General features: G+C 42.7%; 1 protein-coding gene across 1 annotated transcript; it reads left to right on the top strand.

Moving 5' to 3' along the window:
* Positions 1 to 24,921, top strand: hhipl1 (HHIP-like 1). Its single transcript, XM_084014031.1, has 9 exons — positions 1 to 332; positions 9,270 to 9,916; positions 9,997 to 10,140; positions 10,747 to 11,075; positions 12,654 to 12,780; positions 15,848 to 15,993; positions 16,083 to 16,164; positions 22,822 to 22,904; positions 23,463 to 24,921. Exons 1-9 carry the CDS (start codon positions 39 to 41, stop codon positions 24,023 to 24,025), a joined length of 2,415 nt encoding a protein of 804 aa, XP_083870157.1. The 5' UTR covers positions 1 to 38; the 3' UTR covers positions 24,026 to 24,921.
* The last annotated feature ends 1,262 nt before the right edge of the window (positions 24,922 to 26,183 follow it).

Here is a 26,183-nt window from a genome sequence, read left to right as displayed (position 1 = left end):
CGCTTCTCTATCTTCCATGGTCTTCAACGCGCGCCACAATGCAGTGGTGTTATGGCAAAGTCCCGGGTCGCCCGTGGGTCTCACCGATGGGCATTTTGAGCGTTTTGACTTTGTGTGTCGCACCTATAATGTTACACCCGCAGTGTTTGGACTTCAAGCCGCCCTTCCGACCGCTGAGGGAGCTGGAGTTTTGCGTCATGTACAAGGAGTTTGGCTGCTGTGATTATCAGAAAGACCAGGAGCTGATGACAAAGTACTACCAGATTATGGATAATTTTGATTATTACGGATACGTCAATTGTGCTGGTTTCGTCCTGGAGCTGCTCTGCCAGGTAGGCATGCATGAACAAAGGTCGCTTGGCTTCGTCTCCATCATGCGCAAGTTAGTCTGACCAGACAGCAGAAGAAGGCGGTCTGAAACCGCTACGAATACTAAAACAATTCAACAAAATGACGCGATCTTTCAGGAAATTAACACAAATAGCCTATTAAGTTCACTCATGAACTGAATGAAGGTAAAAGTAATTGGTTACTGACTCCCCTGAAAACTCCTGCAACAGATAAAGAGATGAGACGCAAAGAAATGGAAGAGTTAAAAGCTTGGGGCTGCAACTTGCTGTCAGGCAGACACTGTGTATTTCACGACTATGTGCTTTCCCCTCTGTATTTGAATTTGATTTTAATTCCCCAAGGACGATTTAGAACGTTATATTTATGAACGCTGACGGGTTAAGACCAATGCATTTTTAGAAAACACATTTCTGAAGAAATTGTGTTGTAAATGGTAGATGTCCCTGTAGTGCAGAGGTCCCTAACGTGTTTCAGGCCAAGGACCCCTGATAGTGACAAGGTGGAGGGACCCCCATTACATATCATATAAAACTGTGTTGCTTATTAAACCGGCTTATTACAAATAATAATGTGTAGTGCAGCCTATAGTGCCATAAATAAAGGTTTGTAATAATGTATGTAATGCAAAGCCTTTAAAACAATAACTGTTAACAGATTCATATATTTACATAATATAGCCTAACACATTGTAATTCTATATTGGCATGTACATCACAATGTCATATTAACACAACAATTAACATTTATATTTGCTTATTAGATGTATAAATGTTAATGTCTATTTTAGGACATATTGAAAATTTTGAATGAAAAAAGTTTGAGATCAAATAATTTTGGGGACCCCCTGCTGCAACTCTGCGGACCCCTGAGGGGTCCCGGGCTCCCTGTTGAAGATCTCTGCTGTAGTGTATACATTTTTTTTTAAAGATAAAGCTTAACTGAGTTAATAATAAGCTTAACTGAGTTAATAATGGATGTAATCTATATGAAGAAGGTGACGTTGTTGTTGAGGAATTGGGATTTCATTTGATATAAACAAATGCAAACAAGTTCACAAATGAAAAACGTCTTGTAAATTCAAGTTTAACAGTTTGTATATAAATGTAACAATCTACAAATACATTTTTGATGAAAATTGCAAATATTTTTTTAATTCATATATTTATGGATTTATATTACATTTATTTAAAACGAAATGTATTTGTGAGAAGAGAGTAATTTATATATAAATCACAAAATACATTTGTGAATCCTTCTCTGTGCATTCATTATTTATGAGACTGAACTGACCCCATACTATCCTGTTAAGATCGGTGAGAGCTATTATTAGCTATTAGCTTTTATTATGAAAAAATAAGCTTCCATTTTATGTGGCTTTTGTTTAATGGTAAAAAACTGAACTCACAATGAGGCACAGCTTTTTTCATTAGAGAGCTTTGGTTGCATCTGTTTTGTATTATATAATAATAGAACATCTACAGAAGAAAAAATGTCAGCACCTGGTGAAGTTCTGTGGGACGTGATGTCTTTGTGTCCCCAGAATTGATGCTCAGCTACTCGTCATGCAGCTGGCGTTCGTAGTATTGTTTCAATACCATAGACTATACAGTAAAAAGTGGATGTAGTCTACGTGATGTCAATCATAGGTTTCTGAAGACCTGTGAAGTCCATAGTGGGTGGCACTGGCCGTCGTCATCTTTACACTACATTCAGTCTACATTTACCCATTCACACACATTCATACACTGATAGCAGAGCACATCAGGAGCTGATTAATCTAACTCATTCACACATCATTGGCACAGTCTTCGGGGGCAATTTGGGGTTCATTATCTTGCCCAAGGACTGTAAAGTTGGGCTTTTTAGTAGGTCTATGGGAATTGGCTCACTTTTGGTGTCAGTCACAAGTTGCTATTTTGAGGGACTGCACACTTCATTCCTCAGAACCAGAGGTTGCTGCTTAGTAAATGTGTTTTTATTGCAAATAATCAATCAAATAAAAACATGAACATAGCGATTGTGGCAGTTGATTGCTGTCTACTGCATAGCAGAATATTGCAATATTGTGGCGCTGCAACAGCCTTAAAGGGGCCCTATTATGAAAAATCGACTTTTCCATGTTTTTCAACCCTAAAATGGGTCCCTGGGGTGTCAATAAGTCCCCACAGTATCAGAAAAGACCACCATCCCCCTGTTTCACTGTTTCAGTTTGAAAGAAATCCTCCCGATAAACGAACGGTGTTCAGAATGTCCACTAAATGACGTCAGCAGCGAATTTCTTCTTGGCCCATGTTCCTTATATGGGTTATCTTGGCTCATTAGTACCCACTCCAGCTGTGTGGCCCCGCCCACGTAATGCCCATATATACCTCGTTAGCTGTCAGTGTGATTAAACCAGTAAACCAAAAATGCCAAAATCGAAGAGAGCGAGTTGTGCAGTCCTTGGCTGCAGCAATCCACACAATTGCCGGTATTTACTCCCGTCGCTGGAGCATCTCAAGGCCCGGTGGATGAACTTCATCTACGATGGAAATGTGCCCACACGCATCCGAAAATGTTTGTTTGTGTGTGCTAAGCACTTCACTGCCAGGAGCTTTGAGAATTTGGGTCAGTACAGCTCAGGATATGCCTCTAACCTGAGGCTAAAAGTTGGATCAGTACCGACAGTCCGAGAGCCAACCACAGACACTGAAGCGGTAAGTTTCTAAATATTATGTAATATGCCGTGTTACAGTTTACCTGCCGAATTGCTTTCTAAAGTTAGCGTTGACGTGTTGCGCTAAAAGCTTGCATTGTATTGATGTTGAGGACCGTTAACGTTACGTAGTACTGCTGGGCACTTTTCCAACGTGAAACACCTCAAACCTGTCAAATAACGCCTAGACATCGGTTTGCTTGGTAACGTTGTGTAGCTGGAATGCGCTAGCGGCAGCAAGAGCAGCTGATCAGTGTTTGTTTATACACGACATCAAAAGCAAACGTTTGTTTTTGCACCGTTAACGAAGGGATTTAACGAGCTATTGGCGCGTCACAACATCAGTTATTGTGAAATAGTAACTTGTTCCACATTTCAGATGTAGTTGTAAACTCTGACCGTCTGCTTACAGAGCAGCAGCTCACATCAGCGTCCCACAACAAGGGACTCTGCCAGCCAAACCGACCCACCACAGCAGCGTACTGTTGGCACACAACTGTCTAGGAGGACTCTACAGGCTCCTTACCGAAGTAAAGGTGTGTAGCCTGATATGTAGCCTACTTTAGATCAGGTTTAACAGCACAACAAAAACTACTAATAGTTGTGCAGATGTGTATTTCTATTATGTTATATGAAGGGTTTCATTCCTCCATACAACTCTGTTACAGCTACCCAGGCTACTGTGTCCTGCAAGGACTTTGGTGTTTGCACAGCCATGGATCCAGCAGACCTGCCCTGTTTGACATCCACTCCGATTAGGAGACCATCAAAGAGAGCTCGAGTGGACCCGGTAGAGGAGGAGGAGGATACTTTGGAGGGCAGCTCTTCCTTGACATCAGAAGAGCTTGATGCCACATATGACCCTGCAGAGTCAGCCACAAATGTGACAGCATCAACAGACATTTCGTGAGTTACTAAAATATCACTACAGTTGTGGATGCAAATATATTTTTATTGCCATACCATTGCCAGAAACATATACAGTGTACTCATTTTTGTGAATTAGGTTTTGTTTATAGTCTATGGTCAATCTGGAGGAAATACATTTTAGGAATGCATCAATAAACTGCTGCTGATTTATGAATTACTGTGACAGATGTTTCTGTTATTTAGTACAATCCACTATCACCGAGGGGATGCAAAAATAAAGGCCTATCTCTGTAATACTGTTCAGAAACACTGCAAACAAAGACAGAACTATAACAGCAATAAATGTAGCCGTTTTTTGCAGGACTAGTGTTAGACTGCATGACACTTCGCTACACTCACTCTGTCAGGGGAAGCCAGGTAATTTTGAAGCCTCAATCTGTGTGATGGATTGTAACATATTTTTTCCCTCTACATTACAGTGATCAAGAACCCACTGCCACTCACAATATCAACACATAAATTGTCTATGAGACCTGCATCATGGAGCTTTTTAATATGTGTCCTGTGTGCCAGCACGAGTGCAAAGTTTGTACCCAAAGATTGGGTACATTCCTTTCAGTGGAGCAGCTGTGCCCCCATTGTCAGTACTCCAGACATTGGAATAGCCAGCCGGTTGTAGGTAGCACTCCAGCTGGGAACCTACAGCTTTCCACAGCAGTCTATCTCAATGGAGCATCATTTTTTAAACTGGAAAAGGTCAGTAAAGAAATGTTGTGGTTTGTCGAGACCCCACATAATGGTGTTGAATCGGTAGCAACTCCTCTGGATGAAATTCTACCAAAGACAAGTTTTTGTCTATTTTTCAAACACCATCAGGTCTTCAAAACAATGAGACTGCAGCTCTTCCGGTATGACACCTTCCGTAGGCATGCCAGACTGTTCATCGAGCCGGCTATTGTTTCCAAATGGAAATCTTCACAAGCAGTCATTCTTCAGCGGCTCCGTGAAAATGACCATGCAATACTCGGTGGTGACACGAGGGCTGACTCTCCAGGTATTTCTGTTATTGACTTTGTATATTCAATAAGTTATGTGTGTGAGGGTGCTTTGAAAACCTACATGCACTGTATCAATATATGCTATCATACCATACATGAAGGAATGTAAGGCATGAATATTTTCAGGCCACTCTGCAAAATTTGGAAGCTACACCATGATCGACCTCAAGACCAATACTGTTGTGGATATTCAGTTGGTTCAGGTGAGATGAAACTAAATGTCAACATATTTTCACAGTATTATTTTCCACAATATACATAACCCTTATGAACTAAATGTATTTATGTATATTTCTACGTGTATTTTTATGACAGAGTAACGAGGTCGGTGGAAGCTACCATATGGAAAAAGAAGGTCTGAAGAGGAGTCTCGACCTGTTGGAGGAACAAGGTGTCACTCTGGATTGCATCGTCACAGATCGGCATCCACAAATCCAGAAATACCTGAGGGAGCGCAACATCACCCAATTCTATGATGTCTGGCACATTGAGAAGGGTATATTTACTTATGTTTACGAGACAACACATAAATGCATGGGTTAACAGACCGATCGAGACAAATAGGTATGAGGCTATTGTGCTTGAGTGAACATCAACAACAACTTTGTGTCCCTACATTTAGTGTATTGCAGGCATTTATGTAAAGATTTTAGGTGTATAATTCATATATTCCTGTTGGAAAGTATTTTATTATGGAAAGTTGTATGGAGATAAACTGCAAGTTATATGTATTTCTAGGAATTTCAAAGAAACTGGATGTGGTTGCAAAGACAAAGGACTGTGTGAAACTTCTCCAGTGGATGCGGAGCATAAAGAACCACATTTACTGGACTGCAGCGTCATCAGCAACCGGACCTGAGCGAGTGGCGAAATGGATGTCTATTGTGAACCATGTCCAGGACATTCACATTCATGAGGACCCAATTTTCCCCAAGTGCTTGCATCCACTGCGGCAAACCAGGGACCACACAAAATGGCTTGCAGCAGGTCAGTTGGTCCAACACTTCCTAATCACATAACTCCGCTTCCCATAATGATCGAGGACAAATATTACATGTTTATCCCCTTTTGTAGGAACTCCTGTCTTCTACAAGCTGGAGAAAGTTATGACAAACAAGAGGATTCTGAAGGATGTTGCTAAAATGAGCCCGCACCACCAGACGTCATCTTTGGAGTCTTTCCACAGCACCATCATCCGATTTGCACCCAAAAATGTTGTCTTTCCATTTCTTGGAATGCTGTGCAGGCAAGTTAAACTTTAGTTAGTTAGAACAAGTGACAATGTGTACAGAATCTGCTATTCTTCACATTTGTTTCAATTACTCTACCAGACTCTACCTGGCTGCCATGCATTTTAATGAGAATGTAGACCGTGCACAGGCAACATCATCTACAGGAGACCCTCTCTTCAAGCTGGTATTCCCAAAGGCTAGGAAGGGAGAGTGTCACGCCAAACCAGTGAAGACTGCCCCGACATTCTGTAAATGTAGCATTCTTTTTATTTTGCACAATGCTCTTCCAAACATAATCATCATTGTTGCACTTCAACTAAATACAATTGAAACAGAAATTTATTAAAAGCATACGTAAAAATGTAAAAATATAAATATAAAAAATCTAAAAGTTTAACATGTATAATAAATACAAAGAATAGTCGAAACCCTTTCAGTACAGAAACATGTAAAAAGTAAACAATAATCTTTGTTATTGGGCAGGTTACGTTGATGAGTTGATGGACCTCATCTTTGACACAGTGTTTCTGGACCCGGCCCCATACACTGATGAAATGTTGAAGATCCCCATCCCCGAGGACCTCAGTGCACAGTATGAGAGGCCGGACAAGGAGGAGGTCATCAACAGCTATGTGTCGAGGTTTAATCAAGTGGCAGTCTGAACCCCACGTAGTTGCCTTGGGCATCTGGAAACTCTCTGCGGATACGAAGTACTACACAGGCTGGAATCACGACTCGGACCCTCCGCCCAAGGAAGCCCCAGCACCAGCTCACAAAGCTCCTATAGGCTAAATACCTGTGTTGACTGTAAAACATGGACAAGATATTCAGTCACATTTTACTCATGAAGACATGTATCTGTGCCTCAGACACTTTCTACATGGATTCAAGAATTGAGCCAGCTCTTAGTTATGCTGCTATAGACCTAGACTGCTGGTGGATTTATGATGACACACTGAGTCTCGCTCTCTCTGTGTATGTTCCCCAGAGTTCTTGTGCTTTCCTGTCTTGGAGGTCTCCCTGAATCTACTGTTACTAACTTGACTTCTCCCAGGATTACTCCTGGGAGTCTGGTTGTGTCCAGCAGAGTCCGCTGAGATCCTGACCGATGCAGACTGCTAGCTGGCCTCATGATGGAAACACCATATTGTAGCTCCACCTGCTGCTGTGATACTGCTCATCATTGACTGCTTTCCGGTCCGTGGCGACATGCTGGATATGGATACATCTCGGGGTGGCTGTGCCTGCCACCATGGACTACTGCTGTTAAAAGTATTTCTACTACTGTTTATACTACTAATACTATTACCAACACCAAATGTAGAGGGAACCCAACAGCCTGGTGTGCTCAAGATGCTATTCCCAACGGCTAGAAAGAGAGCATTGAGCAAAAGCAGTGAAGACTGCCCCGACATTCTGTGTTGCATTACTTTTATTTTGCTAAATGCTCAAGATTTCTGCCAAACAGTAATTTTGTTCTCCCCACTGTCGCACTGCAATGCTACCTCCTGGGTGATGTTGGGATTTTGAAAATGTAATGCTTCTAAAAATCATGAGCGTGTTCTAGTCCTGCTCAATGTGTAAAGTGTTCTGAGATAAATGTGAACTTCAACTGCTGATTAATATGACAATAAAGTCTTTACAGTAATTGTAAAATGTGTCATGGGTAATTTTACCAAAGTAAATGTTAGGAAGACTGCATAATATCTTGCATAGAGGTATTCATTTTTATAAAACATAATAACCAACTTACTGCTGTACTCCCCTTATGTGTAAAGCACCATAATCAGCTCTATATATATTTAGTGCATTTTGCAGTGAGAACACATTCAGGCAGACAGGTTCCAACCCAGGATGTTCCACCATGCATGCCACTGTCTCCTCCAGCTGCTGCATCCGTCTTCTTACCTAGTGTGAATCATGATAATCGTTATGTTATGTGAATAATAACCTCATCAGACAACTTGGTGTAACAAACGGTAACATTACCTGTGGTGTCTCCATGCAGCATATATTTTCGTTTTCTGAAGGCATTGTTGCACAATTCCCACATGTGCACCTAGATGAATATAGTACACCATTTCAGCATTTCAACAACAAAACTTGTTATTATGGTGACCTGACTGACTTTGCTGACAAGCTGAGGTGTAAACTTCATGTTTGAATTTTGTAACAGTAATTTTAGCACGTAATGTTGAGATGGAGCAAATCACGTTTAAAAAACACAGCACACAGCCTATAATTCACAATTCAGCACATAATTCTGGAGGACGACATACTGACCAAATCCCGTTCCTTGTATATCTCTATATGTGTAGAGGATCAAGTTTTTAATCCCGTTAATGTGATGTAAACAAACTGCCCGCATACAGGACGCTGTTTTCAGCGGGTTTTCATCCGTTTAAATATAATGTTGCGTCCCCATCTGGAAAACACGCAACTGTGAACTGTCAACAACACGGCACTACTAACGATATTAATTGTTGCCGAAAATAGCTCACAGATACGTTACTTATAGAGCGAAGAACGCAGCATTAGCGTCATTGTGCTTAGCGCTAGCTACGCTAACACACATCGAGTTACCGTTCAAAACGTTAGACAAACATGTTAACTAACCATTCAGAAACGTCCTGCTGCATCCGTGGCGTCACAACTTCTGCAGGAGCTGGTCCTGGTTCTGGGTCAGAGTCCGGTTCAAAGCGGTACGGCTGAACCGCTGTATTGTGTGTAGCCATGTGTTCTTCCTTCCATAACCATGGCAACAAGCTGGACGCGGACAGCACGGGGCGGAGAGACACAACCACTTCCTCAGTAGGAGCGGGGTCGGGGGTCATCTCATTAGCATAAGGCTACACCCCGTCAGAATCACCCGTTTGAAAAAGTGGGGTAAAAAAGCTGAAAATGAGGAGTGTGATCCACTCCGAAATACATGTTCCGATTGTTTTTTCCAGTTGAGGAATTCAAAGACCAGGTTTGGAGACATCAATAACTTATATTAACTTGTGGAAAAATAGCATAATAGGGCCCCTTTAATATTTTCCCCTCTCTTCTTCATCTACCCAGGAATGCTCTCCATATGCAGCTCACCTCTTTGATGCTGAGGAACCGAGCACCCCGGTCAGGACCATCCCTGGCCTATGTCCTGACTACTGCTCCCAGTTTTGGACAAAGTGCAGCTCCACCATTCCTTTCCTGTCTGACGATCCACACATAGCTAAAGTCAAAGAAGATAAGACACGTCTCTGCCAGTACCTGCAGCTCGATGACGTGGATTACTGCTACCCTCACCTCCTCAGCAGCCAGAAGCTCACCAAAAATCTGGGCCGGGTTCAGTCAGACTCAGAGGGTTGTCTGCAACTATGCTTGGAAGAAGTTGCGAATGGGCTGCGGAATCCACTAGCTATGGTGCATGCCAATGATGGCACTCATCGATTCTTTGTGGCAGAGCAGGTAGGATTGGTGTGGACGTACCTTGCTGACCGGTCCAAACTGGCAACACCATTTTTGAACATTACCAAGGCAGTGTTAACATCATCATGGGAAGGTGATGAGAGAGGCTTTCTGGGAATTACCTTTCACCCCATGTACAAGTACAATGGGAAGCTGTATGTGTATTACTCAGTGGAGGTGGGGTTTGATGAGAGGATAAGAATCAGTGAGTTCCATGTGTCAGCCAATGACATGAACATGGTGGATCATGCCTCTGAGCGGTAGGTATGGACTGATCCAGGTTAGCAAACAGAAATGGTCCTCTTGTATATCTTATATGTCATGTCCACTTTACTTCCAGGGTTATTCTGGAGATCGATGAACCAGCGTCCAACCACAATGGAGGGCAAATTCTGTTTGCAGATGACAGCTATTTATACATTTTCACAGGAGATGGTGGAATGGCAGGGGACCCATTTGGGAAATATGGGAATGCCCAGAACAAGTAAGAGGTCCACAAAGGTTTCTGAAACGAGTCACCCTAAAATGATCTGTGGTAACAAAGGATATACCCAGTTTTACAATATGTAGCCAAAAGCGCGCTGTGTTCACACCAAACGCAAAGCAAACTTTTCGCACAGAGCAATTTCACAAAGTAAGAATGAGGCAAATAAGCAAAATTTACATGCATTCTCAACAAACAAACAACGTCACTGTTGTCTAGATTAGATTGGTGAAATTCACCTAGTATCTCTGTATGATGTTATGAACTCAGAGAGGATGCCTTTGTTTTTCCGGCCTATCCTGGACTTCCACAATTGGACAAAGCAGCATTAGTGGTTATATTGGAAATATTGTTGGTGTCTACATAGAAGTAAGCCCACCTCCTCTCTGTGATGTCAAACATGAATGATGCAATAAGCACAAATTGATCATGTGGTCAAACTTGATGACCACGCATGAGTAACTCAAGGTGATTCGCTTTGCATTTGGTGGGAATATGACATAAGTCATAATATACAAAGTTTGTTTGGATATTTCAGAGTAATTGCACGTTTCTATGCATTTGAGATAACGTATGACTTTGTCTATATTGTCACATCTACTTTAGGTCAGCTCTATTGGGTAAAGTTCTCCGCATCGATGTGAATGACAATGAGAGAGGCCCATTGTACAGAATTCCTTCAGATAACCCCTTCATACACGAGCATGGAGTACGACCTGAGATCTATGCTTATGGTGTCCGCAATATGTGGCGGTGTTCCGTGGACCGGGGTGACCCTCGGACTAAAGAGGGCAAAGGACGCATCTTCTGTGGGGATGTGGGTCAGAACAAATTCGAAGAGATCGACATCATTGAGAAAGGTCGAAACTATGGCTGGAGAGCCAAGGAAGGCTTCTCCTGCTACGATAAGAAACTGTGTGCCAACAGCTCCCTAGGTAGGCATGATCATGATGTGGATCATTCTGTTGTCACACAGTAGGAAGTTAGCTAATCAGTGATCATAACCTATATAACATGATTAACTTGCTTAACGTGATGACAGCTTTGATGTCAGCTGTGAATTTAAGTGATTCAAGATTTGAAAGACAGGGAAAATTATTTTTTGAGAGTATAATGACATCATACCAGCAGCATTACCAGAGTTTCAATGTCTGTATATGTAGAGCATGTCACATACATTTAAAGTCAATATTTATTTTTTACTCAACACTTTCCTGTTAATGTTTCAACATAGATATAAAATAGTATAGAAGGGATATTCCCATTCAAATCAAAGTAGCAGGATGTGTACCGTGGGCCAATTCCGTATAAAGTAAATTGAATTACAGTGTTGGACTCACTGACATGAGGTTTTCCATTAACAACTCTGTGTAGTAATAACATTACGAAACAGAGAGACAGACTAAATAAGTAACATTTAAGAACGTAATGCTTCATCCACACACTGTTATCACACTGTAAGAAGCAACACTGATGATTGACAACTTTGTTGACATTCATTTCTAAACACCAGAAAACAAACTAGCAAACGGTTAGCTGAAAATGAGCTGAGCAGCAGGCTGGTGAACAGTGGCTGGGTCTAACAGTCCCTCCACCTCACAAGATACCTAGCTAACTAGAATTAACTAGCTAGACATACGTCTTCAACTAGCTGCATCCTCCCTCTATTATTTTTTCTTTTCTCTGTCTAAAATAAATATAAATGCAATTTATAATGAACTTCTAACTATGTAGAAAGTCGCAGCAGTTTAGCAAGGCAGCCATGATTCACACATGCAGGATGTTCAAAGTATAAATCACAATTACAATTACAACATGTGCCTTGTTGGTTGTTCTCTCTCCTGTACATAACCGTCATGACGTAGTGTGTGAACACTCATTTCCAAAAATATTTGCTAAAAACACTATTTATTTTTACTTTTCAATTTGTTCTTGCATTAATATTTAATCTGCAAATATAATCATTGGATTATTCATTAAAAATATATGGTTATTCAGCTTTTAAATATAATTTATGTCATAAAACCATGTCTTAGGCTGCACGGTGGTGTAGTGAGTAGCATTGTCACCTCACAGCGAGAGGGTCTCGGGTTCGATTCCCGGGTCGGGTTCGGGTTCCTTCTGTGTAGAGTTTGCATGTTCTCCCCGTGTAAGCGTAGGTTCTCTCCAGGTTCTCCGGCTTCCTCCCACAGTCCAAAGACATGCAGGATGGGGATAGGTTAATTGATGACTCTAAACTGCCCGTAGGTGTGAATGTGAGTGTGAATGGCTGTCTGTCTCTACATGTCAGCCCTGCGATAAACTGGTGGCCTGTCCAGGGTGTACCCTGCCTTCGCCCAATGTCAGCTGGGATTGGCTCCAGCCCCCCCGCGACCCTGAATACAGGCGTAAGCAGTAGACGATTGATGGATGGATGGATGAAAACCATGTCTTTGTGGCTACATTGTAAGGAAATGGCAGGCAGAGGAGGGTGAAACATGCTCATCAGTGATGACTTTTGTGATTTTTCACAGATGATGTCCTTCCTATTTACGCATACCCTCACAAGATGGGCAAGTCAGTGACTGGTGGCTATGTGTACCGAGGCTGTGAATACCCCAACATGAACAGCATGTACATATTTGGAGACTTCATGAGCGGGTAAGGTTTAAAGGCGCCATATGTAAGAATGTGGCCAAAACGGTACTACACTCAAATTCAAAACACTGCTGCGAGTCGTATCCGCCTCCCCGTCCCCTCCAGACTCGAGGTTGCCAGAGCTGTTGGCGTATCCTCCGTCAATGCTGCTAGCATCCAGCCGATGTCCGGCCGGAAGCCGGATGCCCGTAACAGGACATTGCTAAAACTGCTAGCGTTAGCTGTGCTGCTAACGTTTGTTTCTATGATCGAAATGAATAACGTTGTTCAAAGTATTCCAAAATGTCCATCCCCGTCAAGCTATGATGCTAACTTAGTTAGCCAAGCTCAACTTACCTGTCTAGGAGAAGAGTAGCCAATTCTGCATCCGATTTCAGATTCCTCTCAGCTTTCAACTGTCTCCACCGTTCAAATGCATCCCCTATATAGACCCTCACTTTGCCTCAGTTTTTATCTTGGCGTTTCTGTGAATCATAACAAAACTGGCAACCCGTGGTTGCTTGGCAGCTGAGACTCTACTGACTGCAATGATTTGTAGACGCAGGTGGGTGGCGCCACGTGCCAAAACATGTTTTCAAAACATAAACATGATTTGCGGTCCGCAAAATATTTTTTTAAATGCGAATATTTTGGCTGTACTGTTGTTGTTGGTGAGTTCAGTATGTTATATAATAATTATTCCTGAGTCTCTATGACATATTAGGATGATTTTACGGCCAGTTGCTTTAGATTTCTTACATATTGTACCTTTAAGCTGATAAATAGAGAAACAACAAACCCTGTGTACTCTGCTATTAAAGTATTTTCAGGAATGGAAACAGTTGTAGGTGTTAGATACCTGCTATACCTACATTTGAGGATTTCAGAAATGGTATTAGGTCTCTGAGCTCATTTGAAAAAAAAGTAGCACCAAAGTTCTTTGAAGTAACCAGTTGTTTGATGTACTGTATGTACATTGCACTTCTTAGTTTCAAGACTAGAGGGTGTAGTTGCTGCTTTTTTACAGCTCTGGAAGAACTACTATGTCAGGAGCAAAGCAGGATTTGAACCCAAGTCTCCAGAAAGCTCTACTGACTGAACTACACTTGCAGATTAAGAACCCAAAAGCAGAGGCTGACACAGAAAGATGTTTTTTTTTTCGAGAGAGCAAAGACGAGGTTTGTCACTCAACATATATGCAGTACAGCAGGGCAAAATCCAAGACGTAGTCTATCAAACATAGAGCAGTAATATTTCAAGAGTAGGCAAAAAAACTCCCAATGTAAAGGCTTGGTTATGCTTCCGCGTAGGGATCACGCAATGGCCACGCAGTTGCTTGGAGACCGTGATGGTTCTGCGTTGGGTTTACGTGTCGAAATGCAATTCAATGCCACACCGGTAGAGGGCGCTATGTTTTTTGTAAAGACTGACCGACCGACCGAGACTCTTGACGTATATCGTCGTTAGCCTCGTTATAGGTATATTTGTTTACCTTCCGGCTTTAAACATCCACACTTTTTCTGTTTTATTTCTTTGTGCAAAAGCGACAAGGTGCAAACAATAAAAGTATTAAAAGTTTAAATGGCGGTGTTTATGAGAGGAAACCGGAAAAGCGGTCTCCAGCGGATGTAGTTAGCGGACCAATCACAGCCAATGCCGCTGCGTTGGTGTTGCGTCGCCTCGACGTGCGTCAAGGATTTTTGAGAGGTGCACGTCAGGCCCTTGCGTTGGATGTAAGGGGGGTCCGCAAGGACGTAAGGGGTCCGCAAGCCCCCTTGCGTTGTGTCAACGCGGAAGCATAACTATGGCTTAAGTCACAATATACTAAAAATTCAATCCCAAAAGATAAACAGGCACCAAGCTAGAACAAGTCAGGTAAATTCCACTTGGAACAGCGTAAACAGGAGGCAGGATTTACGCACAGTTCAATGGCAAAGACTTGAAAAGGGCAGGTAGAGCACATTAAATAAATGACTCGATAAAAAAAAAACATCTGGTGGCTTAAAGACAAAATAGCAGTCCAGATCCTGACATACTATTGTTCTGTAGTGTCATATACCGTAGATGACCAAATAATCGCCCGCGTGCAAATACGCGCCTGTGCTCTAATAGCCGCCGGGGTCCGACCTCATTTGGCATAATAAACGTCGGTTCAATTAAACGCCCGGGCGATTAAGTGTTTACCATAGTCTTGCACAGAAAACAAAAGTTTTTTTTTTAACAGCACTTCACCGGCTCTCACCTCTTCTGTCAGTCAGCCCCTCCTCTCGCGCTCTCTCTCTCTCTCGCATGCAGGCGCGCGCACACACACACACACACAGACACACAAACACAGGCGCGCTAGACTGAGGGATATAGGGATATAGATAAATGCGCTAATGTACAGTGTTGAAATTACCGCGATCGACCCCCCCTTCCGTTATCATTCATAACACTGCTCTGATCAGCTCCCTGTGTCGCGGTAACACAGACAAACTGTCTTTGTATTTATTGTCTGATGTCAATAAAGATGCGTCGGGGGGAAAAAGTAGTTTTGTTCCAGTGGTGCTATGGTGCTATGGTGAGCTCCTTGTTCTTTGCATGATGGTCTGGTGCTGCTCATTGCAAAAATAAATTGTAGCCTGTTGCAAATACGCGCCTGGTTCTACAGACTGTAAAGCGTTTGAGGCAAAGGGGCTGATCACACCGAAACGTATCGCCCTCAAAACAATTGTTTTCGATGGTTGTGCCACATTTTTTCATGCATTTTTAGACGCGTAACGTTAAAATGTTTTCAACTTTTCAGCACCAGGCACGGAGTTGCTCATCAATGTCACTCTTGGCCGAGGCAGCCAATCAAATTACTACTGAACCACTTTCCTTCCTGTTGGTGATGGTGGTATATTTGGTAGGAACGGACAGTGGTTTTTAATTAGGATGAAATATATATTTCAATCCACATTTGTTAATCTGGTTGATCAGTTGTGCCTGGTGTGATTGGGCCTTAAGGTTGTTTCAACTTCAGGAAATGTAGGAAGGCAGTAGAAGTAGACAACAATTGTTGGTTCGGTCCATCATAAGGTGACAGGGCAGTGATTGATTTGCTTTCCAGGCGTTTGATGAGTCTGCAGGAGGACAGAAACACAGGGAAATGGAAATACAATGAGATCTGTATGGGGATGGGCCTGACCTGTGCCTTCCCTGGACTCATCAACAACTACCACCAGTACATCATCTCCTTTGCAGAGGATGAAGCTGGTAACCCATGCACACCTTCAAACTCAGAGTATAAAAAGTTTTGGAAAAGTTTACCTGTGTAATGTTTTTTTGTTTTGTTTTTTTTCTAGGGGAGCTGTACTTCATGTCAACTGGAATACCAAGCGCTACGTCCCCTTCAGGAGTCATTTATAAAGTGGTGGACACCTCCAGGTGAGTGTTAGGGACCATGTGTATTCACTATAACTGGTGTGCTGCAGCTACATATTCCTGTTAGAAGGTGCAGGTGATGGCTCTTTCCCTAATATATCTGAGAGATCCACATTGGAAATTCAGATGTTTGATGCCAGACTTATTTCTCCACAGGCTCTGACATCTTCCATATACCACCCTTATTAATAACCTCCAAGCATACCAAAGATTTTCAATAAAGCATCTTACCCAGAATGATGTAGGCTCTGTTAAGAGATGAAGAATGTCTTCACACCCTCGAGGCTTTATGACAATGTGTTATCACCACAATTTCTGAAATCTCAAAATCTGTTGATCCTAAAGTCACACACACACACACACACACACACACACACACACACACACACACACACACACACACACACACACACACACACACACACACACACACACACACACACACACACACACACACACACACACACACACACACACACACACACACACAAAATGAAGCAGATTTTGTTAAATGTTTGTAATCTCTGGTGGTATGGTACAACAGTTTCAATCTCACTGGAATAAGTTGCTAAATAAGTGCTTTTGATTTTTCATGAAAACAACAATAACAAAATGTTTCACTTGCTGTCACATTTTCATTTAAAAGTAGTATAAAAACATCACAATATACATCACAACTTAAAAGAAAATACTGTGAAATCAGGCATTTTTATCCGCAATGATACCCGAAGAAGCTGCACGGTGGTGTAGTGGGTAGTGTGTGTTTATGTATGCTGGCATACACAGGTCTGGTCTTAGTTCTCTGTTAGAAGAACTGCAGCTACTCCAGTGTGTTGATATCCCTCTTTATTCCACACATGTACATACAGGAAGTGTCGAGTTGTGGTTCCCTTGGAATATATAAACAAATGAACAATAAACAAGTTAGTAATAGTAATGATGATGAAGTTATACTGATTAAAGCAATGTAGCTAAACAGGTACGTAATAATCTATTATTCAAGAAATACAGAGAATAACAATGAGGTCAAATAGTACCCTCTACTGGTCACACAGGGGCGCTCAGACAGCGTAAACAGAGTAAACATATGAACTTAATCAAGCATAGATATCAGCAGATGTAAAACCCATCCATAATATTACAAACACAATCCGATTATGATTATATGTTAAGAACTTATATATGCTGAAATGCAAACACATTAACACTCTGGGCCCTAGTTTCGTAGACCAGGCGCAGTCAGCTTTCAGCGCACCTGCGCCGCGCCGACGGGGTGGGTCCGCCTAGACTTTGCAAGTTTCGTGCACCGCGCAGGCTCGCGCAGGCACACCTCCCGTCTCGCCCACCCGCGCAAGTGGGAAAGAGGGAGGAGAAGAAGGCGTGAGTGGGAGACGAGGAGGAGACGAGGCGAGGACTGGGATTAACAAAGCCGATTCAGATCTTCACCAATCAAATGAGCTCCTCTCCTCACCTTTAATGCGCTAGGGGAGGTTCAGTGCAAGTTCCGTCATATGACAACCCGATGACAGAAGCAGCGCCGCTGCTCCCACCACGCGCATCACGCGCTGTGCGCGCGTATCATAATAATAACAATGCCGATATTATAAAAATCAGGAGAGAGAGAGGGAGATGTTTTGGTCCGAGAGGCTGAGTTTCCGTTACGCGTGCCATCCGCCTTTGATCTGACGTCAGATGTGACGGGACAATCTATATAGATATAAATTCACGTGTTGATCAATTAGTTGCATTAAATAGTGTTTGTTGTGATTATTTATTGCATTTAAAAGTGCCTGGAACTGTGGAAACCTGCCTGTGAGGTCTCGGTGACGTGTACGCACTGCGCGCAGTCAGCCAAACTTGCCAGCTGTGATTCGCATTGAATGAATGGACTTTATTTACGCCTTGCGCCGAGAGTAGACCAGGTTGGAGCTGGCGGGCTTTTGGCGAAGTCTCGGCGAGGCTTTTTGCCACGAAACTTCCGCTACGCCAAGCTGAATCTGTGACGCCTCCCCCTGCTGCGCCGCCACACCCATCTTGGCGCAGGCGATCCACCAAACTGCCAAACTGACGGTGCGCAAGGCTGCGCGGGTCGAAACTTGCATTGCGCCGGCTCCGCCACCCTGCCCCGCCCTGCACTGCGCCACGAAACTAGGGCCCTCTAAGTTCAAAGTGCGTGAGCACGCATCGCAACATGGCGGCTGGTCCGAAACTGCACCAAACACTGCAAAACAGCAGACAACAAGCAACAAATGTCCAGTGCCAACTCACTCTGCATCCACGCTCAAAGCGACGACACTGATAGTCTCGACCTGGCTCCGAACGACATCGTCACAATTACCGATGATGTGCGCAGCACTCGACAGGTAACGTTGCTGCCGCTGCGCGGTTCAGTTGACAATCGGAACTTTTCGTGTCCTTTCGGCGGCGCTCGGTAATATGACGGCGACGTCACAAACACGGCAGAGCAGGGCATTTTGCACAGGTAGCACTCTCGCCTCACAGCGAGAGGATTCCGGGTTCGATTCCCGGGTCGACCCCGGGTTCCTTCTGTGTGGAGTTTGCATGTTCTCCCCGTGTACGCATGGGTTCTCTACGGGTTCTCCGGCGTCCTCCAACAGTCCAAAGACATGCAGGATGGGGATAGGTTCATTGATGACTCTAAATTGCCCATAGGTGTGAATGTGAGTGTAAATGGTTGTCTGTCTCTATATGTCGGCCCTGCGATAGACTGGCGACCTGTCCAGGGTGTACCCTGCCTTCACCCAATGATAGCTGGGATCGGCTCCAGCCCTCCCATGACCCTGAATGCAGGATAAGCGGTAGACGATGGATGGATGGATGGATACCCAAAGAAGCCAATAAAAAATGTTTACTTAAAAACTGGAAATCAGAAAAATCCTCTGCACTGAAACACTGGATCAATTCATTTGTAACCCATCTTGTTGCACTGAGGGCTGTTATTTCAGGAGGTATCTTTATTTATTTTTGCATGCTTTTATTTGTCAGGGGATGTGTTATTAATGAAGGAGGTATGGACCCAAATGCAGTTAAACATGTTTATTTAAATAATAAGCAAACAAAAATGTCCAAAAACTCAGGGAGACCACAGGGGCAAAAACACTATTCCAAAGCTAACAAAAACATCCAAACATCCAAAACTATCAAAAAACAAAGAACAATGTCCCACAGGTGAACAAAACTCACAATAATCCAGACAAGACCTGGGGCCTAAATAAAGTTTGATTGATTGATTGATTGGTAACTTACGCTGCAGAGCTAACCTGCTCTGGAGCAGGTTATGTTCCTGATAAGAAATCAACGTGGAGAAAAACACTGCCTACTGGCCAAGCAGCTCTCTTGGTGCGCGGATAAAAAAAAAACAAAAAAAAAAAGAAGCTTGGTGGATCGTGAGAGGGTCTCTTCGGAGAACTAGTGTTCAGAGACCGGCAAAACCCTTTTTCTGTCCCTGACGATGTTTTATATGAGAGATACAGATTATAATCGGAGGGAATGGCTTTTCAGTGTCAGCGTACAGCCTACTGACCACTTTGAATTATGTCTTTATATTTATTTGATTTGCTCCCAAGTCCGTTTTACACCGTCGGGATTGCAGCTGGAAGAATTAGGCTGATATTGTCATACACCACATTATAAGAATACATGTAAGCGACACAGTCATTTGTTTAAAGTTATTTTTTCGGCTTTTTATTGCGGAAGTACAGCGTGAGAGTTAAAGGAACGAGAGAGAGGCATGCTTTAACAGAGGGCCACAGGGTGGATTCGAACCCAGGACCACTGCAGAGAGCCTCGGTACATTGGGCGGGAACTCTACCACTGAGCTATCAGTGCAGTTAACGCATGTGTTCAATCAGTCAGATCTAGTAGTTCCCTCATGATGGGCAGTTATATTATACGACTATAAATACTATTAATACGACTTACGCATTCACACAGTCGGCGAATTTTGCCAGCTGTCCTTCCTACATTTGGCAGATGATACTGTTGCCTTTTACCTTAATATGTTTAACTTCTTTGTATTTCTGTAAGCTTTCCGTAAGATTATGGTTCGCTCCTCATACGTGAAATATGCCGCTCCGCTGCCCGTAGACTGATCCATGTTTGCGATTGGTCAAATGCTGCAAACGCCGCCTCTTTCATGTGCATTTACATGTACATTTAGGTCATTTAGCAGACGCTTTTGTCCAAAGCGACTTACAATAAGTACATTTGTCAAAAGAAGGAAACATAGAAACCACAACGTATCATTGCCAATAAAGTAAGAGCTAAAAATAGAACAAGTGTTAGGTCCTCATCTGAGTAAAGTAGTACCTTAAGAGCAACAGTGCTATGATCAGAGTGCTATAGGTAAGGGTTTTTTTTTGGGGGGGGGGTTAGTGGGTCATGCTATGTAGAGTCGAGGTGAAGTCTGAACAGGTGTGCACGCGTTCATAGCTCGACAGGGAAACCCTGGGTTGACTTACCGAGTTGATAACCAGCTCCGTGTGACCGCTTATCTCCAATTGCCTTTGTTAGGGTTACTTTAGCTGGATCTCTGAAAGATACCCTGGGTATGTTGAACTTGCTTCGTAGTACAGGCCCCAGGTGGCGGGTATACATCCGGGATAACACAAACGACCAAGCAAAGCCAGAACAGATACACGCACTAAATACACCAGGAATGATTAGGTTCAATGACAGACAGGTGTGGAAACACAAGGGCAGGCTATGGGGATTGGGGAGAACGAGAGGCAAGGCTGACGAGACAATGAGACACAGCTGGGAGACAGAAAAAAGGAGGGAAACCAAGACAGGAAGTAAAGCTTGTGACAACACAAGACAGAAGGACTACAAAATAAAACAGGAAACCCATCCATCCATCGTCTACCGGTTATCCTGTATTCAGGGTCACAGGGGGGCTGGAGCCGAACCCAGCTGTCATTGGACAAAGGCAGGATACACCCTGGACAGGACGCCAGTCTATCGCAGGGCCGACATGTAGAGACAGACTCACACTCACATTCACACCTACGGGCAATTTAGAGTCACCAATTAACCTATCCCCATGCATGTCTTTGGACTGTGGGAGGAAGCCGGAGAACCCGGAGATAACCCACGCTTACACGGGGAGAACATGCAAACTCCACACAGAAGGAACCTGGGTCGACCCGGGGATCGAACCCAGGACCCTCTTGCTGTGAGGCGAGAGTGCTACCCACTACACCACCGTGCAGCCCAAAACAGGAAAAACCAACACTACAAAAACTCACAGTCAAGACAAAAACAAGACAAGACAACACAAGACAGAATGACTACAAAATAACACCGTAAACCAAAACAACAAAACCCACAGTCATGACATTATTGAAAATATATTGTTGTATTTCTATCTTTAATTGATGCAACATCATTTTGAAGGATGTAACAAATGTACCATATGCGAGGGCTCTTATTTTGATATGTTATGTCTTTGTTACTTTTATTAATTGTTATGATGCTGATACTTTTAGGGCACTTGCACATTTAATTCTTTGAAAATTCACAGTTAATATATAAATACAAATAAGAAGTTGCAGGACAACAACTATGATGAAGAAATGACTACACAGTCTTTTCTGACATGTTTCAAGATGGTTCAGTTCATTACAGCAGCTGCTAGGGGTAATATGAAATAGTCCACCAAGTGGTGGTAGAATCATGGTTTTATACTAAATAGTGAAATAGTGACAACAATCTATTGGTTTAGTGTACAGGGATGTTTAATAGTCAATTTTTGTGTCTCTCAGCACTAAAACATTGTAAATGGAAAGTTAATTAGGATCCTTTTTCATGGCACATGAGTTAAACACATCCATGTGACTATGCAACGTCCAGAGCTAGTGACATATTATTAAATATAGAAAAAGACTACTTACAGTGGGGAGATTGATGGGTCCCAAAACACAGGACTTTCAACCCCAGTGTCGTGGAGTGATGCGTTGGAGACGGTTTACCGAAACTAAGATGTTTTGTTGTATAAACGTTGGTTAAAAGTTGGTTTGTTGACAGAAAATATACATGATTAAGGCACACATGTTACTTCTACTTGAGATACATTAGTTTGAAAGTTGTGATGAGTGACACAAAATAAAATAAAAAATATTTGTCCATTTCACAAACTAATTTAATAACTATTTTCCACAAACTGCTGTGACTGTGTTGTTCATACGGTGAGAAACATTACTTTGCTTCATTCTTACTGACACAAAGACAGCAGTAAGTGCTCACAGAATGTACAGTTGTATTTCTGCTTCTTGTATGACACACATCTGTTGATAATTAGAAAACAGGCCTGTCATTCTTCTCAGTGAGCCCCAGGGATGTGCAGTATCACAATCATACTTGGCCTGGATGTAAGCTTAGACCTGTGTTTTCTTTTGCTGAGGGAAATGAAGCAGTGTGTGTTGGCAGTGGTGTGAAAGGCCTGCCATTCTAAATATGCCTCCTCTGACGTTGCCTCCTCTGATGTTCCTCTTGGCTCTCTGAGTATTCTCCCAGCAGTAGACGGTTGTGTCACCTAATTAGTTGCCCAGTCACTTAGCTCATTTAACTGCTGCTACATATTAAAGGTTGGAATATTTTTATTATGTGCAACATTTCATTATGTTACTTCTTGTTTTTCAGACGTGCTCCACCAAGACAGTGTCACTATGACCCTCTTCCTGTCAGAGTGAAAAGTAACCTCATTAAGTTTGTTCCCCAGGAAAGTGAGTCCATTTCCAAACACTTTGACCACACTACTGACTAGTTACAAAATAAATGCAGCCTTGCTCTCCTAAAATGTAAGTTCCTAAACAACCTAACTCAATTGTGAGTTAGGTTGTAAGGGATACATATTTTGGCATGGCTTACATTTACTCTTTAATGTATCACAACTTAGTTTAATAAAAAGGAGTATGTAGAAATCCATGTAGGGACGGGTCAAAGACTTTCACCAGGAGACTGATGTTAGTGTTCCGTTAGAACTAGTACTTTTGTTGTGTTTTGTTTTGTGTCAATTTTAGTCATTTTAATCCAAATTATGATGGTTAGGGGGTTACTTTAAAAATGTATTCCGATACAATTACTGATTACCTGCACCTAACCAAGTACATTTTTGTCTTACACTAACTGTAATTCAAACTGTTTAAAATGCGAATGTCTGTTAAAACAATTAACAGAGTGCAATTTAGTTTCATTGGAACGTAATTTTGTAGGAGACACAGTTGACTACTTCAATCTGAGACAGTGATCCATTTATTCATCTGTTTTTTTTTTTTTTTTAGCATTAATCGGCATTGAGCCACCAAACAAAATCCAGCCTGAGCCACAACCCACAGAGTCCTACGACTGGCTCCAAGAGCTCATTGACCGTCTCGGCGGACCGGACCTTACCACCCCTTCGCCGACTACAACTACAACCAAGTCAGCCAGACCTTCAAGGCGGAAAGGCAGACGCAGGAAAGGAAAATCCAGAATGGAAACCACGCCCAAGCTTCAGAACGGAGTGGTGAGGCTAGTTGGGGATGAACAAGGCCGCATCGACCGTGGACGAGTGGAGATCTACATTAACAGGGACTGGGGTACCGTGTGTGACGACCTATGGTCAACCAAAAACGCTGCGGTGGTTTGCCGGCAGCTGGGCTTTAGGTACGCTCTAAAGGCAGCCAAAAACTCAGAGTACGGGGAAGGGAAAGATCTGCCCATTCTTCTGGACGATGTCCAGTGTGAAGGGACTGAGTCCAGCCTGCTGGACTGCACACATGCCGGCATTGGGACACATAATTGTGCCCATTATGAAGATGCAGGGGTGATCTGTGGCAACTCCGACCATGTTGAAGAAGTCTAAATGTTTGACTATGAAATCAGAACTAATCAACTAAACCTGTGCTGTGTTCACACCAAACGCAAACCTAATTGTTGGTGCAGAGGGATGACATACAAAGTCAATGCAAAGATGCAAATAGATGTGAATTTGCCTATTTGCACAAATTGAAATATTTCAACTGGCATTAGAAATTTGTCTAACATTTACATTTACATTTAGGGCATTTAGCAGGCGCTTTTGTCCAAAGCGATTTACATTAAATACATTTGTTGAAAGAAAAGAAACCACAACATAGGGCTGGGCGATTTTTTTCGATTTAATTGATTCATTTGCATTTTTACTTTCCTACGGTTTGTGAAATGGCTGAACTGCAAAATCGTAATTTAAAAACAGTTCTAGACTACACAGATTTTTTTTTGCTTTCAGGGACTCCGTAGTAGCCTACTCTCTCACTTTCCAGAAAAGCCACATACAATCACCCTGACAGACCATAAAAATGTCCACAAACTCAAACGTCCTTTTTCCAATTAACGAGAATACTTCCAAAAGCTTGCTATCTCCGTTTACTGCTCATTGGCGCTATCCTATCTCTCCTCTCTTTTCCCTCTCACGTCTTCCCGCCCCTCCTCCTTAAGCCCCGCCCCTCCCGGGCTCTTCCTTACCCGTGGCTAATCGCAACAGGTGACACTAACAGATGCATGCAGTGGACCAAATTTCACAAACAAGAATAAAGGCACAGTCTCTATTTTTCCACAGTTTACCTTACTGTTACAAACATTTACAATAATTTACTCATTTATGATTAAATTGTCTTAATCTCTTTTTTTTACTCTTTATTAAACCAAATTACTTACAAATTTATAATTGCACTTATTTGAATCCCTTCTTTCTACGCCCGGGCTACATATTATTATTTATTGTATTTTTTTAATTTTTTTTTATTTATACGTTTTTTCAGGGATGGCCTACCAGATTTAGGATAAAAAAAAAAAACATCTTTGCAGCCAAGTGGTACTGTTTTTTTATTTGTTTTTTTTTTTAATTCTTGAACAACTGATTTGTTCACATAAGCCTAGACTACTTGGTAATCTCATTTATCTCATTCATTTTATTGTGTTAATAAAGAAAATATGTATTTAAAGTTTGCCTTGGGCTGCACGGTGATGTAGCTCTGTCGCCTCACAGCGAGAGGGTCTCAGGTTTGATTCCTGGGTCGGGCTTGGGTCCGGGCTCCTTCTGTGTGGAGTTTGCATGTTCTCCCCGTGTCAGTGTGGGTTCTCTCCGGGTTCTCCGGCTTCCTCCCACAGTCCAAAGACATGCATTATGGGGATAGGTTGATTGATGACTCTAAATTGCCCGTAGGTGTGAATGCGAGCATGAATGGTTGTTTGTCTCTACATGTCGGCCCTGCGATAGACTGGCGTCCTGTCCAGGGTGTACCCCGCCTTCGCCCAATGAAAGCTGGGATTGGCTCGAGCCCCCCCGCAACCCTGAATACAGGATAAGCGGTAGACAATGGATGGATGGAAGTTTGCCTTGGTCTTTTTAGTTTTTTAGAGATAAGCAGAAAAAATTTTAATTTGAAAATTGTCCATTAGATTGAAAAAATCGAGATTTTATTTTTAGGCCAAGCCCTACCACAAAATATCATTGCCGATAAAGTAAGAGCGAAATAATAGCAACAAGTGTTAAAGTAGAAACTGTTCAGCAATGATACCTCAAGTACAACACAGTAGGTAAGAACAGAAGTGTATTTTTTGGGGGGGTGGGTGGGAGGGAGTCATGCTATGCAGAGTCAAGGTGAAGTCTAAACAGGTGATGCGCCAGAGCAGAGTAGAGTCTGGACTTTGCTGACTTGTTTGATTTCAGCAATGTCGGTACCAGGTGTGGTCACGTCGGGGCGTGTGGTTTGACCAGTGTTTGGAGGTAGATGGGTGCCGTTCCATTGATGGCCTTGAAGCCAGTGCCACCGTCTTTAATTGGATGCAGGCTGCAACAGGGAGCCAGTGGAGGTCACGGAGGAAGGGGGGTCACATGGGAGAATTTGGGTAGATTGAAGACAAGGCGTGCTGTAGCATTCTTGATATGCTGCAATGGTTTAGTCGCTGAGGCTAGGAGTCCAGCCAGGAGAGAGTTGCAGTAGTCAAGGTGGGAGATGACCAGTGCTTGGACCAGGAGT

The sequence above is a fragment of the Eutrigla gurnardus genome, assembly GCF_963514095.1.
Source record: "Eutrigla gurnardus genome assembly, chromosome: 7".
Taxonomy (NCBI): domain Eukaryota; kingdom Metazoa; phylum Chordata; class Actinopteri; order Perciformes; family Triglidae; genus Eutrigla; species Eutrigla gurnardus.
The sequence above is the reverse complement of the archived record's forward strand: the minus strand, read 5'-3'. Positions and strand labels throughout refer to the sequence as shown.